Raw genomic sequence first — 12,379 nt, forward strand, 5'->3', positions numbered from 1 at the left:
TGTGCCTCGGGAAGCCTTTCTGTAAAACTTTAGCGCTCTCTTTTGTGACCACCATAGAGAAGGGGTTACCAATGGCTGTTAGTCCTGATGGCTATTTGCTATCTCCAGTATGGGAGGCAGTATGCCACTGTATACCAGGTGCTGGGGAACATGGGTGTGAGGGTGCTGTTGCAGTGAGACTCTCACTGGCAGCTGGTGTGCTATTGTGTGAACATTTCAATTTCCTCATTGAAATTTTTTCAATGAGGAGCGGTATATAAATATTCTAAATAAATAATAAATAATAAACAGAATGCTGGACCAGACGGACATTTGGTCTGATGTAGCGTGGTTCTTCTTAGGTCTGTATGGTCACTATTTGGAGAGTGGCAGGAGAAAGAGAACAGAATCAAGGGAATCCCTTGCTATGCCCAAAACTGGCTGCTTCTGAGGTGAGAGAAGGTCAACTTCTTGGCTTTCAGGCTCTTTCCTTGGCTAAGTGTTTTATGGAGCAGCAGGGACAGAACGTGTTAAAACCGGAAAGACTCCCACCCCTTTGCTTCCTGCCCAACAAGAATTTTCTTTTTTAAAACAACATTTTGAGCTGAGGATTCTCAACTGATATTTCCTGTTGTTGGTGTTTTATGACCTTATGTTCTTATATTCTAGGGTGACCATATGAAAAGAACAGGGCTCCTGTATCTTTAACAGTGGCATTGTAAAGGCAATTTCAGCAGGTGTCATTTGTATATATGGAAAACCTGGTGAAATTTCTTCATCAAAACAGTTAAAGGTGCAGGTGCCCTGCCCTCTTTTAAATCTGGTCACTCTAGTATAGCTCCTGCACCTTTAACTGCTGTGATGAAGAGGGAATTTCACCACGTTCTCCATATATACAAATGACACCTGCTGAAATTCCATTTTCTATGTAACTGTCAAAGATACAGGAGCCCTGTTCTCTTTTTCATAGGGTCACCCTATTATATTCTGGCAATATTGGGAATAAGTGAAGGGAGAGAGGCGCTGCCTCATCACTTTTATTTATTTATTATATGCGTTTGATTTAAACTCTGCAAGCAGTTCTCGCCACATCCTATGAAGGTACTTGAGAGAAGAAGGTTGAGGAGAAAGGTAGTAGCGCCCGAAGCCCACTACCGCCTCCTTTTCCCGCCCTTTTGATCCCGCGGTTTTTCTTTTTTTTAAGTAACGGAGGAGGAGGGGAGGGGCGGACGGCGTCGTTCAGTGCTACGATACGGAGAGAGAAGAGAGAGATGAGTGGTGGGTCGGAGCCGTCCATCACGCGGAGGGGCTCGCGACGCAACCGTTGGCGTAGAACGGCGCCTCGTGACGCCACAAAGAGCGCGTGCCGGCCATGCATTCGCTCCCCCCCCCCCCCCGCGTGTGTCCTCGCGCCTCCTTCACCATCTTTTGCGCCGTTTACACGGACGGAGGCGGATGTGGAGCGGGGAGGTGGTGACGGCGGGAAGGAGTGGGGCTGGACCCCCCCTAAGCCCTGGCTGGTCCAGGAGGGAAGTATGCCGCGCAGGGCGCTGCTGAGACCACCGCAAGCGAGGCGTCGGCGCAAAAGGCCATGAGGAAGCTGCAGCCATGGAAGCCAGATATCCTTCTTTCCTCTCCTCGCTGTTTCCACCCCACCTTGGAAGTGGCGGTAGGCAGGAGAGGGAGGTAGATTTCCCACAATCCATATAACAGCTTCTCTCCCCCCCCCCCCCACACCCGGTACCCTCCAGATGTGTTGGTCCATTCTTGCTGGGGCTGATGGGAGCTGAAATCCAAAAGCTCTAGAGGGCACCAGGTTGCAGAAGGCAGACATATAACATCTATCTATTTAATACACCATAGCAGTTGTGCAAAGAGCACCTGGAAGCAGCAAAGTCCGCCCAAATGTTCAAGAGACAGAAAAGTGGTTCAGTCCTGTAAAAGCATCTAGAACGCAAGACAAACCATCCTTTTTTTTGTCAGTTTCCCGTTGGCAGCTGGTTGGCCAATTGTGTGAACAGAATGCTGGACTAGATGGACCCTTGGTGTGATCCAGTATGGCTCTTACACTCTTGGGCCAGGAGTTTCCCCCGCTGGCCTAAGAAAAGGACTACTTAATACAGGAAATGCCAGGCAACTACTTTCCATTCCCGGGAGACAGCTCTCTCCCCCTCTACTACCACTCTGCACCTTTAATAAGAACAATTAACAACAACATATTATTATTATTTGAAATTATGAAGTTAATGCTGGATATGCAGCTCAGAGCTAGCTGCTTTTTGTAGATTTGCATGGTGCCATTATTAGGAAAACCTTATAGCTACAAACTTAAATAGTGCCATCAGTGCATTAGAGTGTATCTCTCCCAAATCTAAAGAGGTCCCTGCACCAAGAAGTTTGCAATCTAAGGTTTAGAGAGAAAAATAGGAAAGGGATTATTTAGGGGAGTCACTATACACGCAAAGGTAAAGTTGTCCTGAAGGTAATGCCCATCTGCACAAGACAACCCCCAATGTACATGGCTGTACATTTGTATTTATTTTGATTTAAAATTTATTTATTAAAATATTTTTTTCATCTGCTGTAGTGTACAAAACTATCTCAAGGCAGTAATTTGGAGGCGCTCCATATGGATCTTGTCAGTGTCTTTGGTTTTGCGGGGTAGATCAGACTTTTATCCAGCCACCAATGGGGTTGTTGTTGTTACAGTAATGCCATTCCCCTGGCTTTCCTCTTTCATACCCCCTCTGTTTTATTTCTGATTTATTTATTTTAAAAATTGCCTTACAATTGCAGCAATTTTTCAAGGTGCCTTACATCATCCATAAGTAAAAACAGCATTATGATAACATTTAAAATACTGATTTTGACAATAGAACAATATTCTTAGCATTATAAAGCAGGGATATGTGTATGTAGGTAAGTTATGTTTGTGCACACTTACACAAACACACACATAAACATGACACACACACACGTATAACTCAAGCACAGGAAAGAAATGAGAAATATTTTTTAAAGATTGCTGATTTCCTTAACTAGCTCTCTATGTACGTGGTTTTTAAGCGTTATCCATGACAAGTTTAGGAAAGGCAAGATTAATTTTGAAGGAACCTTGGAATTGCTTAGTAAATTTGACATTGCTTTTGATTATATTCATGTGAAGTACATTTTTAAGGTGAGAATTTTTTTTATTATTGAATAATTTTAGAAGTATTATGAATCTGTCTGCTGTTATTTTAAAACAATTTTAATGGTGAATTTACCTTAGGTCAAATACTGACCAGATTTCATTGCTCATTGACTTCAAATGCTACTTAAAAAGTTGCTGTGGCATTACTTTGTTTTGTGCAGTGTCATAAATGTTGTGTGTTGGTGTTAAGTAATTGGTAAATAGTAGCAGCAGTAGCAAGTCGAAGTAGTGAAAAGCTGATGGCACAATTGGCTTATTCACGTGCTTGTAGCGTTTACAGTGGCCAACACCTCTGGGATACTGCTGTGTCATTTTGTTTAATTTGATGCATTAGCCTTATATATTCAACACAAGTCTAGCATCTTTCAAATTGCATATAATTTGGCACTCCAAATGTTGAACTTTCCATTTCATATTCTTTTTGCAAAAAAACAGCTGTGGAGAGAATCACTGCTTGGGGGTGGTAGGGGTAGGAGTTAAACACTCCGCCTCCAAGGGTCTATAGATTTTGGCTGGCTTTGCTGGCCAAGCCAGAAATTATTATTGCCAAATTTGTTCCACTCCAAAGAAGCCCCACCCATTGGTCCCAGCAGGAAAAGACAGCTTGGGAGCGTGCCAGTTTGATCGTAGTTAGGTGTAGGTGCCATCAGGAGAGCAGCAGCCAAGATAATGCCCTGCTGATTTCTCCAGCTGGAAAAGTAGCCTGTTTGGTTGCTCTTGTGTGGAGGTGCTCAGGGTGCCTCTGCCCATTTGTGGCCATAGAAGCCCCACACCAGCCTTTCCTGCTCGTTGGCTTTGGCACTCTGAGCACTGAAGGAAGCCACTTCCTGGACATTCCTATGAGAAAATCTGGCAGAGGGCCTGAGGTGAGGCACAGCAGGGCCTGTCTGAGCAACCAAACAACCCTCAGCCTTCTCCCCAACCATGCAGGGGGCTTTTGCAGCTGTCAGGATGAACCCAACCACTTCTGAAGTTTCAAGTTGGGAAGAAGACTTGTCATGTTTTCCAGAGGGCAGTTGCACAGTTGCCATTGTGAATATGACAACCCAAAATGTAAGATTGCCATCCATGGCTTGATCCCAACCCAGGTTGCTCCCCTGGAGCTGCTATTAGTTACAAGATTTTCACTTCCTGATTAAAAGAGTTGGGTTGGGGCTATAATGTTTTGTTGGGGGGCAAGGGTTAGATTCACCTGTGATATGGCCCCAGTCCAAATAGGCTTCCCTGACTGCTTTTCCTAAAAGACAATTATGTTGGAAGTTCCAAACTTCAATGCAATGTTTGTTTGTTTTTTAACTCTTATGCAGCATGATAATGAGAAATACTCGTCGCCTGATAAAGGGTATGGGTGAAATCCAATGTCACACAAGCGGATGTTTGCTCACACAAGAGGACATTTTCCTCTCCTCTCCTGCAACCCCCATGTCTCTCAAAATTGCTCTAGAGGGTCCCCCATCCCTCTGGAGCACATTTTGAGTTTGTTGGGAGACAGCTGAAGCGGTGAAGGGGAGTTGCCCCCTCTCCATTATGCTGACAGAAGCAGTTCTATCAGTGGGAAGACTTTTGTATACTATCCAATATCTACAACAACTTAGGAAAATAATATTTTTACTTTCATATTTTATGTAAGAGAATGTTTCTGTTGGAGGTGTGATTTCTCTCTGCATTTCATGTTGTAAGCTTTGTGGTAGATGTTTGTTATATTATACAGTGCCTTATTCATTTTGTTCTGGTCTCTTATTGAATGTGACAAAAATAACAATGGATGATTACTTAACTCACAATAATAAGGTTGATATATATATCACAATATGTTTTATAACATCTGTCTAGTAAGTTAGATGAAATTGTTAAAATAAATTGAAGACAAAAGGAGAAACCATTTATCTTAATCCCTTCAAATGTATTACTACATTTACTGTTATTTTATAAAGCCTAAAATAAAATAAAAACATATTAAACATTTCCCTCCAATGGTAGAATTTTTTTATCTGTTATATGCTGTGAAATAAGTTCTTCCTTGTATGACAAAACCAAATAAGCCAATTTGTTTTGCCTCTTGAGAGTTAGAAACTTCTTTGCTTTTATGGGAATTCAACAAATGTATGATACATTTGTTGAAAAACTTAGGCTGCATTTACCTGGGAGTAAGCCCCAGTGATCTCAGTGGGACTTACTTCTGAGTAGGCTTGCAATATAAGTATATGATGTATTTTTCTGAATGTGTTGTATAATTGTGAGAGTAAGTTTTACGTAGAATAACGGTTCATCTACAGCTGAACCCAGTGACAATGTAAACCTATTTTACTGTACAAAACATACTATTTAAGTTCTCAGTTAGCTGTGAAAAAACTAGCCTCCAGAGAATTTCTAGAAACAGCACAGTTTCCAAGATCATAGGCTGCACTTATGAAGTGGCCTTTTAATATTTGAAAGCTTATGTCACAATACATGTTTTAGTTTTTAATGTACCATTGGGCTCTTGGTTGTTTTGATGGTACAAACTAACATTGCTGCTCCTCTGGAACTTGTTCTAAAGTAGAAGCTTTGGAAAGAGTAAACTGATATAAATGTGCTATAAGCAGTGTGAAACACTATGGCAAATTATTTCTCATAACCTAAAACAAAACAGAAGTAGATATTAGTTAGTGTCCACTTCCTTCAAAATATTACTTCCTTGGCCTAATGATCCTTTTCTCTTTCTGACCTTCATCTCCCCAAAGGCCCATTCCACTGGATCATGTACATTGATGGTGCTATATAAATAAATAATAATAATCATAAGATTTGGAAATGTTCAAAATTCGGACTTCTTTATGTTTATTATTTATATGGTTTGATTATATTCTGAAAGCATCTATCTCCCAATTCCTTTCATGCCTCGCTGCAGTGTGGTTTTTTGGTGGTTGGTGGGTGGGTAGAAATCTGGCTAATACTGGAAACAGAATGCCAGACTAGATGGACCTTTGGTCTAATTCAGCAGGGCTCTTCTTATGTTGACTTTCAATTTTATTTCCATAAAGAGAAAAGTATAAAAACTTTAAAAATAAAAACTAATTTTATAAGTAGTATCTGAGGGTTGCACAAAATGTATTCCTGTTTTTCTTTTTGTATCAATGGTATCATGCTGTGTATATCTTATGCATTTGTCTGTACTCGTTTTTTTTCTTTTAAGTAGGCAAGTGATTCTCTGAAGTCTGGAGCTATTACTATAGAGGATTTTAGAGGAATTTATCGGGCTATAGCACACAGATGTGAAATTCATGAACTCTTTAAAACTCACTCTCCAAACCATAAAATCCTACTAATACAAAATCTAGTTGAATTTCTTAGAAATGAACAATTTCAGCCTGAAGCTGATGAAACAACTGCTTGTCAACTCATAAGAAAATTTGAGCCCATTGAAGAAGGTACACTGGATCTTTAATATTTTTCTTTAATCTTTGCTGTTTCCATTTCATGATGTTAATCATTTATTGATAGTTATTTTTAACTTTGGATATGTGCAGTCTGCAGTGTGATCCTGTGCATATTTACTTGGAAATAAACCCTGGTAAATTCAGTAGGACTTACTATCAAGTAAATGTGCATGGGAATAAACGTATGAGTACGTTTATCGTATGAGTACGATAAAGTGTGAAATTATATCTGCATTATTATTTCCACATAATATGTGTTTGTATGCTCAGAAGAAATAATGAAGAAAATTGCTAATTTTAGAAACGATAGGCTGATTGAATAAGAGGCGCAGGGCATCCATATTGAAATTGGTTATTTGTAGTAGTTTGAACTGTTAAAGGCAGGGAAGAGGGTACTAAAGGGAATGGAGAATGGGGTGAATGCCTTCTTTAGTTCAAACTTTTTCTAGTGGATCAGAGGATATTTTGCCTTATGGATTATTTGTCTGGCCTTTTTTTAATATTATTTGCCACTTATGGTGACTTTGATTTTCTAAGAATAATTTTGTTGCCTTTTGTAAAAAATTAAACTGTTTCAGATCCAGTTTACTTTGCATTTTGCACCACTCTGTTCAGTTGTGGATATTACATTTTATAAACTTCAATTTGGATAAAGCTTAGAGAAGAGCAACTAATGCATAAAAGGGTTTTTAAAGAGATGGAAGGAACATGTTACATGAACTGGTCAAATCAGCCCAAGAAAAAGAGAGCAGGAGAAAAGCTGACTACCAATACAGTTTTGGATATTACATGGAAATGTTGCAAAGACGACAGAGATGAATTATTCACACTAGTCGGTGAAGATGGAAAGAGAAATAATAGTTGTGGCCTCATTTCTGCAGCTGATGTAAAACATGAGAGAGGTGGAGTGGTGCACTCACACACACACAAAGTGGTAAAACCTCTAGCTCATTTGGCTGCCATCCACACATATCCTGTAAAAACATTATAGCTTTACCTGGAGAACCGAGGCTATATCATTAGGCCTATACAAACTTCTTCATAAATAAAGCACTAATATAATTTTGTCTTCTGCTTCTCTACCACTCAAACTCCCCAATTCTCTGTGGGCATGAGCTGCTAATAAGTTTCACTGCCTGAGTACAATATGTGCTATCTTTAAAATGTGCATTCTTTAAAATGATCAGTATCAGTGGCATCTAATCGAAATCATGATCATCAGCTTTCAAGGGGCAGATTTTCTTAATTTTTATTTTGGTACTGCCCAGTTACAGTAGAGTTCTGAAAATTGTTATTAAATATGGAAGAAATGACTGGATATATTGTATCTCAGAACCCATTGATGGCTCTTCAGGGTTTTCTAGCCTTAATAATTGAAGAATATAATATGAAGCTGATTCTGCAGCCAGAATGGCAATTGCAAATAACTTGCAGGAGAACAACAGCAGCACCGCTCAAATAACTGGGGAAAAAAGCACATTTTGGAAGGATAATTTTATAGCATATAGAACAAAGGAACTATGGTGCAACTGGGTAGTTTTATCCATCTAAGTGCACATAGACAGCCAGAGAATAAATCCTTTGATTAGTTTTGTAATGCTCTGCAATGTAAAATTTCCAGATTGTGTTAACCCTTATGCATTGTATAATTTACTCTGTTTATAATTCTGTATTCATAAATAAAAATTTAAAAAGTGTCTCAATATATAATACACATGCAGGTCATAATACATTCATGTATTATTTAGAATATTTCTATGCCATCTTTAAACAAAAGTTATTGGAACAGTTTACATAGTAAAAGCTCATCTGAGGCTAAATTGTTGTGTCTGGCTGCTCCTCCTCTTGCCTTTGGACGATAAATGTTCTGCAGTTGTTGTTTGTTAAATAAAGACCTGCAGTCTAAGGGAGAAAGAAGAATGTTCCATAGCAATGCCATATGTTGGATATTGTAGAAGCAGACTCAGGCCTTAACTAGACCTAAGGATTATCCCAGGCAAATGGAGGGGTGATCCCTGACTGCTCCCGAGATCCCCTATGTGTCATTTGGATGCACAGGGATGATCCCGGGGCAATCCTGGGATATAGGCCTGGTCTAGCCATGGCCTCAGTGTTACTGTGTTGTATTTATAAATAGGATGCTCCTTGGGTTTTGGAAGCTATGAACTGGTTTGCACCCAGTGCTAAACCACACTTTAGCGTTACAAGGACAAGCTGTAGTGAGCCTTGGTCTTGAGGAGGCACCTGTCATATCATTTGAACCTGGCAAACTGGTTAATCTTAATTATAGTTTGTTGAAACAAGACAGTTTCAAACCATGGGGGATGAAGTTGGCTTGTTTGAACAATGCATAGTTAAGATTAACTACATATCAGAGTTTGGACAGCATGCTATTCTGTGGTTAATTTAAAAAGGAGAAGCCATGCTGGGGAAGGGAGCCATATATGAGCCCGAGGATTGCTATACTAAGATGCTAAGAGGAATATAAATGATAATACAACAACAAGCCCATATAACCAAGTTAATATGGCTAACAGGCGTGCAACTATTATTTTTTAAACTCTAGGAAGCATCAGGTTTTTAGATCCAAAAATGGGGTAGGAAGACTGAAAAATACTTCAATTATGGTAACCAACATGCCGTTTTACTTTCAAATACTGTGATAATAATATAGTCCAGAATGCCTAGGAAACATTTTCTTGCCCCTCTGGTGCCAGTGTAGACCAGGAGCTCCATCGGGTGAGCGTTTTATTGCACACTTGTTACTGGGTACTCACAGATTTTTGAGGGTCCTTCTCATGTTGTGTGACAAAAAACCACCCCAGTAAGTCCCACTTATTTTTAAAGACAGAAGTTGCAGCTACCTCCTGCTGTGTGCAGGAGAAGCAGCGGGATCAAAACGGCCCATTGAATGGGCCACGTGCACATTTTTACTTCCTTTTTCAAAAGAGGAAGTAATGAGGGACAAATGTGCCAGTGGAGAAGCAACAGTAAGGAAATGTGATTTTCCCTGTGTGATTCAAATCAAATCTATGTAAATATGATGATTTGTTTATTGTTTATTTACATTTATTACATTTCTCTCCCACCCAATATTCAGAGCTCTCTGGGTGGTTCACAAATTAAAGCTTAATACCATAAAATATAAAGCCACAGTAAAACAACATAAAAACCAAAAAGGTTTAGAGCAACAGAATAAAACCAAGATTGGTTGATCTGATTTGGACCTTAACATTCATGGTATATTAACCTTAATAATGAAGTTTTCTATCCAAAATGTTCTACATGGGGGCATTTGGAAACAGAATGGGACCCCCCCTCATGAAATCACAAGTCAACAAGCTAGTAAGATACATCAATCCAGGCAAGTGGAAAATGTAAGTTTTGTCATGCTGTCAATCCAAGAAGCTATATTAGCTTTGCTCTTTTTTTTTTAATGAAAGAATGCAATTCATGGTGCAAAATATATGTAAATATTATTTATTTAAAAGATTTAAAAGCTGCCTTTGAGAGAAAACCCTAATGCAGATAAGGTCACAGTTGCCATACCAGCCTAAGCTGGCAAAAGGTGCTCCTGGTCAATAGCATCACCTGAGCTTCCCCAGTTACTGCTGAGTGTAAGAAAACTCCCATCTGCGTACTTGGCCCTTGAGGCAGGTTGCAGCCCCTTCTCGGACTGATTGCATCCTCCATGCAGAGTAGTCAGTTTCCTTTACTCTGATTTGGCACATTGGAAAATGGATCACTTTTGCTTTTACCCATATTGAGTTGGTCCACTTTGACTTGTTATTGAAACTGGGCCAAGATTCAGAAATCTGATGCTTCATGCTTTCCATTTAGTATCTTCAGAAATCCTAAAACAAGTGCAGTTAGTACAATTACACAATAAATATATTTATTTTGTGTGCACTATATGTGTAATTACATGCACATAAAAGAGATTTACATACATTTAACACTGTAAATGAAACACTTCCATTAATAAACAAAATGGCTGTTATGCTCTTGGATGGATAGTATGATTTTTGACTTAACAAATAATTTTCCTGTGATTTCACTAGGGCATTTCAAAATGCTCCCCATCACAATTTCTAAAACTTTTCTTGGTGTAAACTGAACATACTCTAAAAGTTAGGTCAAGATCAGATTAACCTATCATGATTTAAAAGCATGAATTGCAAGCATCGTTTTAACTATATATATTTGATGTGGCCTATACTGGTCCTGAAGTTGGGAGAAGAATTGTCGGGTTTTTGGGACTCCATGATTATGATAGTACCTGAAAATAAAAGGGCATTCTGGTTGCCAGGTGAACTATTGCTGATTTCCTATACCACTACATTAAAAAAACCTCTGGGGAAATATGCTTCCTGTACATATCTGTACACTGTCCTACATTAACTGAGATAAGAATTTGAATCAACTCCATGTGGGTGGAGTTGATTGAGTGGATCTTTCATGCAATCAGTTCCACCCATGGGGTTTGAGAAGAACTTGATTGGGTAGGAAAGAGCTACGTGAAGGATCCCACCTGAGCTGTGGTTTTTGTATATAGTAGCTGCATGGACTAACATTGAAAGGAAACTGTTCTCATGCAGATGCCAAAAAAGGAGCAGTCTTACCAAAAGGAGTCATAATGGTAGGGTGACCATATGAAAAGGAGGACAGGGCTCCTGTATCTTTAACAGTTGTAATGAAAAGGAAATTTCAGCAGGTGCCATTTGTATATATGGGGAACCTGGTGAAATTTCCTCTTCATCAAAACAGTTAAAGCTGCAGGTGCCCTGCTCTCTCTTAAATCTGGTCACTCCTGCAGCTTTAGCTGTTGTGATGAAGAGGAAGCTCCCTTTTCTACACAACTGTTAAAAGATACAGGAGCCCTGTCCTCCTTTTCATATGGTCACCCTACATAATGGGCAAACCAGTTTTCTTTCTTTCTGATTTGACAGTTGTAGCACAGAGACGAGTTGTATAACAGTTAAAGCAGCATCCTAGATGTGTGAGGCAGAATCATTAAGCACTGTCCTGCATCAGTGCCTACTTCATATTTGGAAATTGCATGGTGTTTGGGAGACTAGGCCATCAACATGGCCTTCATTATACATTTGAAAGTACCACATTTAATCCCTTTGCCCTATTTGCTCTTTAGTGCTGGAAAATAACATCAAACTTTCTACTGCATAACTGCTGGGTAAGATCTTTTCTTGAACATTCAGAACAGACGTTTGGGTGCATATTCCGCTTGAAGCACCAGAATAAGGGGATGAGGTGACTTACTCAGTTTCTAGGAGCCTAGCATCCCAATCCTACGTTCTGTTTCCACTTTGCAATAAAGCAAAGAATTGGGTTATTCAATTAGCTACAGCCTGCCTGTCCCAAGGGGCTCAGATGCAGAGCAGTGTTTCTCCTTGAAAAAGATGCTTTCTCACTTCCCAAAGGGCTTGCAGCCTAAGAAAGTAAGGCTTGGAAGTGCTTGGCATCAAAGGGAAGAACAAAAGTAAAGATAAAATGTGCTTTTTGTAAAAATAAAGAGGGCTAAGCACTTCACAACTCTGAACACACTTTCTCTTCCCTTTTGCACCCCTTTAATGGTTGTACTCCCCCTCCTTAACATCCCCAGTCCCAAATGCAAGCTTGAGTACTAAACATAATAAAGACAACGTTTTTTATGCCCACCATGCTTGTTTGACAATCACTCAAAGGTCCCAATTTGATCCCTAAAAATTCAGTCTTCTAAAAATGTAAACGTTAAGTTTCTTAAAAACAGGAAAAATAGCATCCTTTCCCT

General features: G+C 39.6%; 1 protein-coding gene across 1 annotated transcript in view; it reads left to right on the forward strand.

Moving 5' to 3' along the window:
* PLCZ1 (phospholipase C zeta 1) overlaps positions 1-12,379 on the forward strand; it is a 114,939-nt gene that overhangs the window by 56,825 nt on the left and 45,735 nt on the right. Inside the window, exons 2-3 of the mRNA XM_063134521.1 lie at positions 3,022-3,157; positions 6,351-6,582. Coding sequence (XP_062990591.1) covers positions 3,022-3,157; positions 6,351-6,582 — 368 coding nt within the window. The remainder of the gene's footprint in view (positions 1-3,021; positions 3,158-6,350; positions 6,583-12,379) is intronic.

Source organism: Elgaria multicarinata, chromosome 9, assembly GCF_023053635.1.
Source record: "Elgaria multicarinata webbii isolate HBS135686 ecotype San Diego chromosome 9, rElgMul1.1.pri, whole genome shotgun sequence".
Taxonomy (NCBI): domain Eukaryota; kingdom Metazoa; phylum Chordata; class Lepidosauria; order Squamata; family Anguidae; genus Elgaria; species Elgaria multicarinata.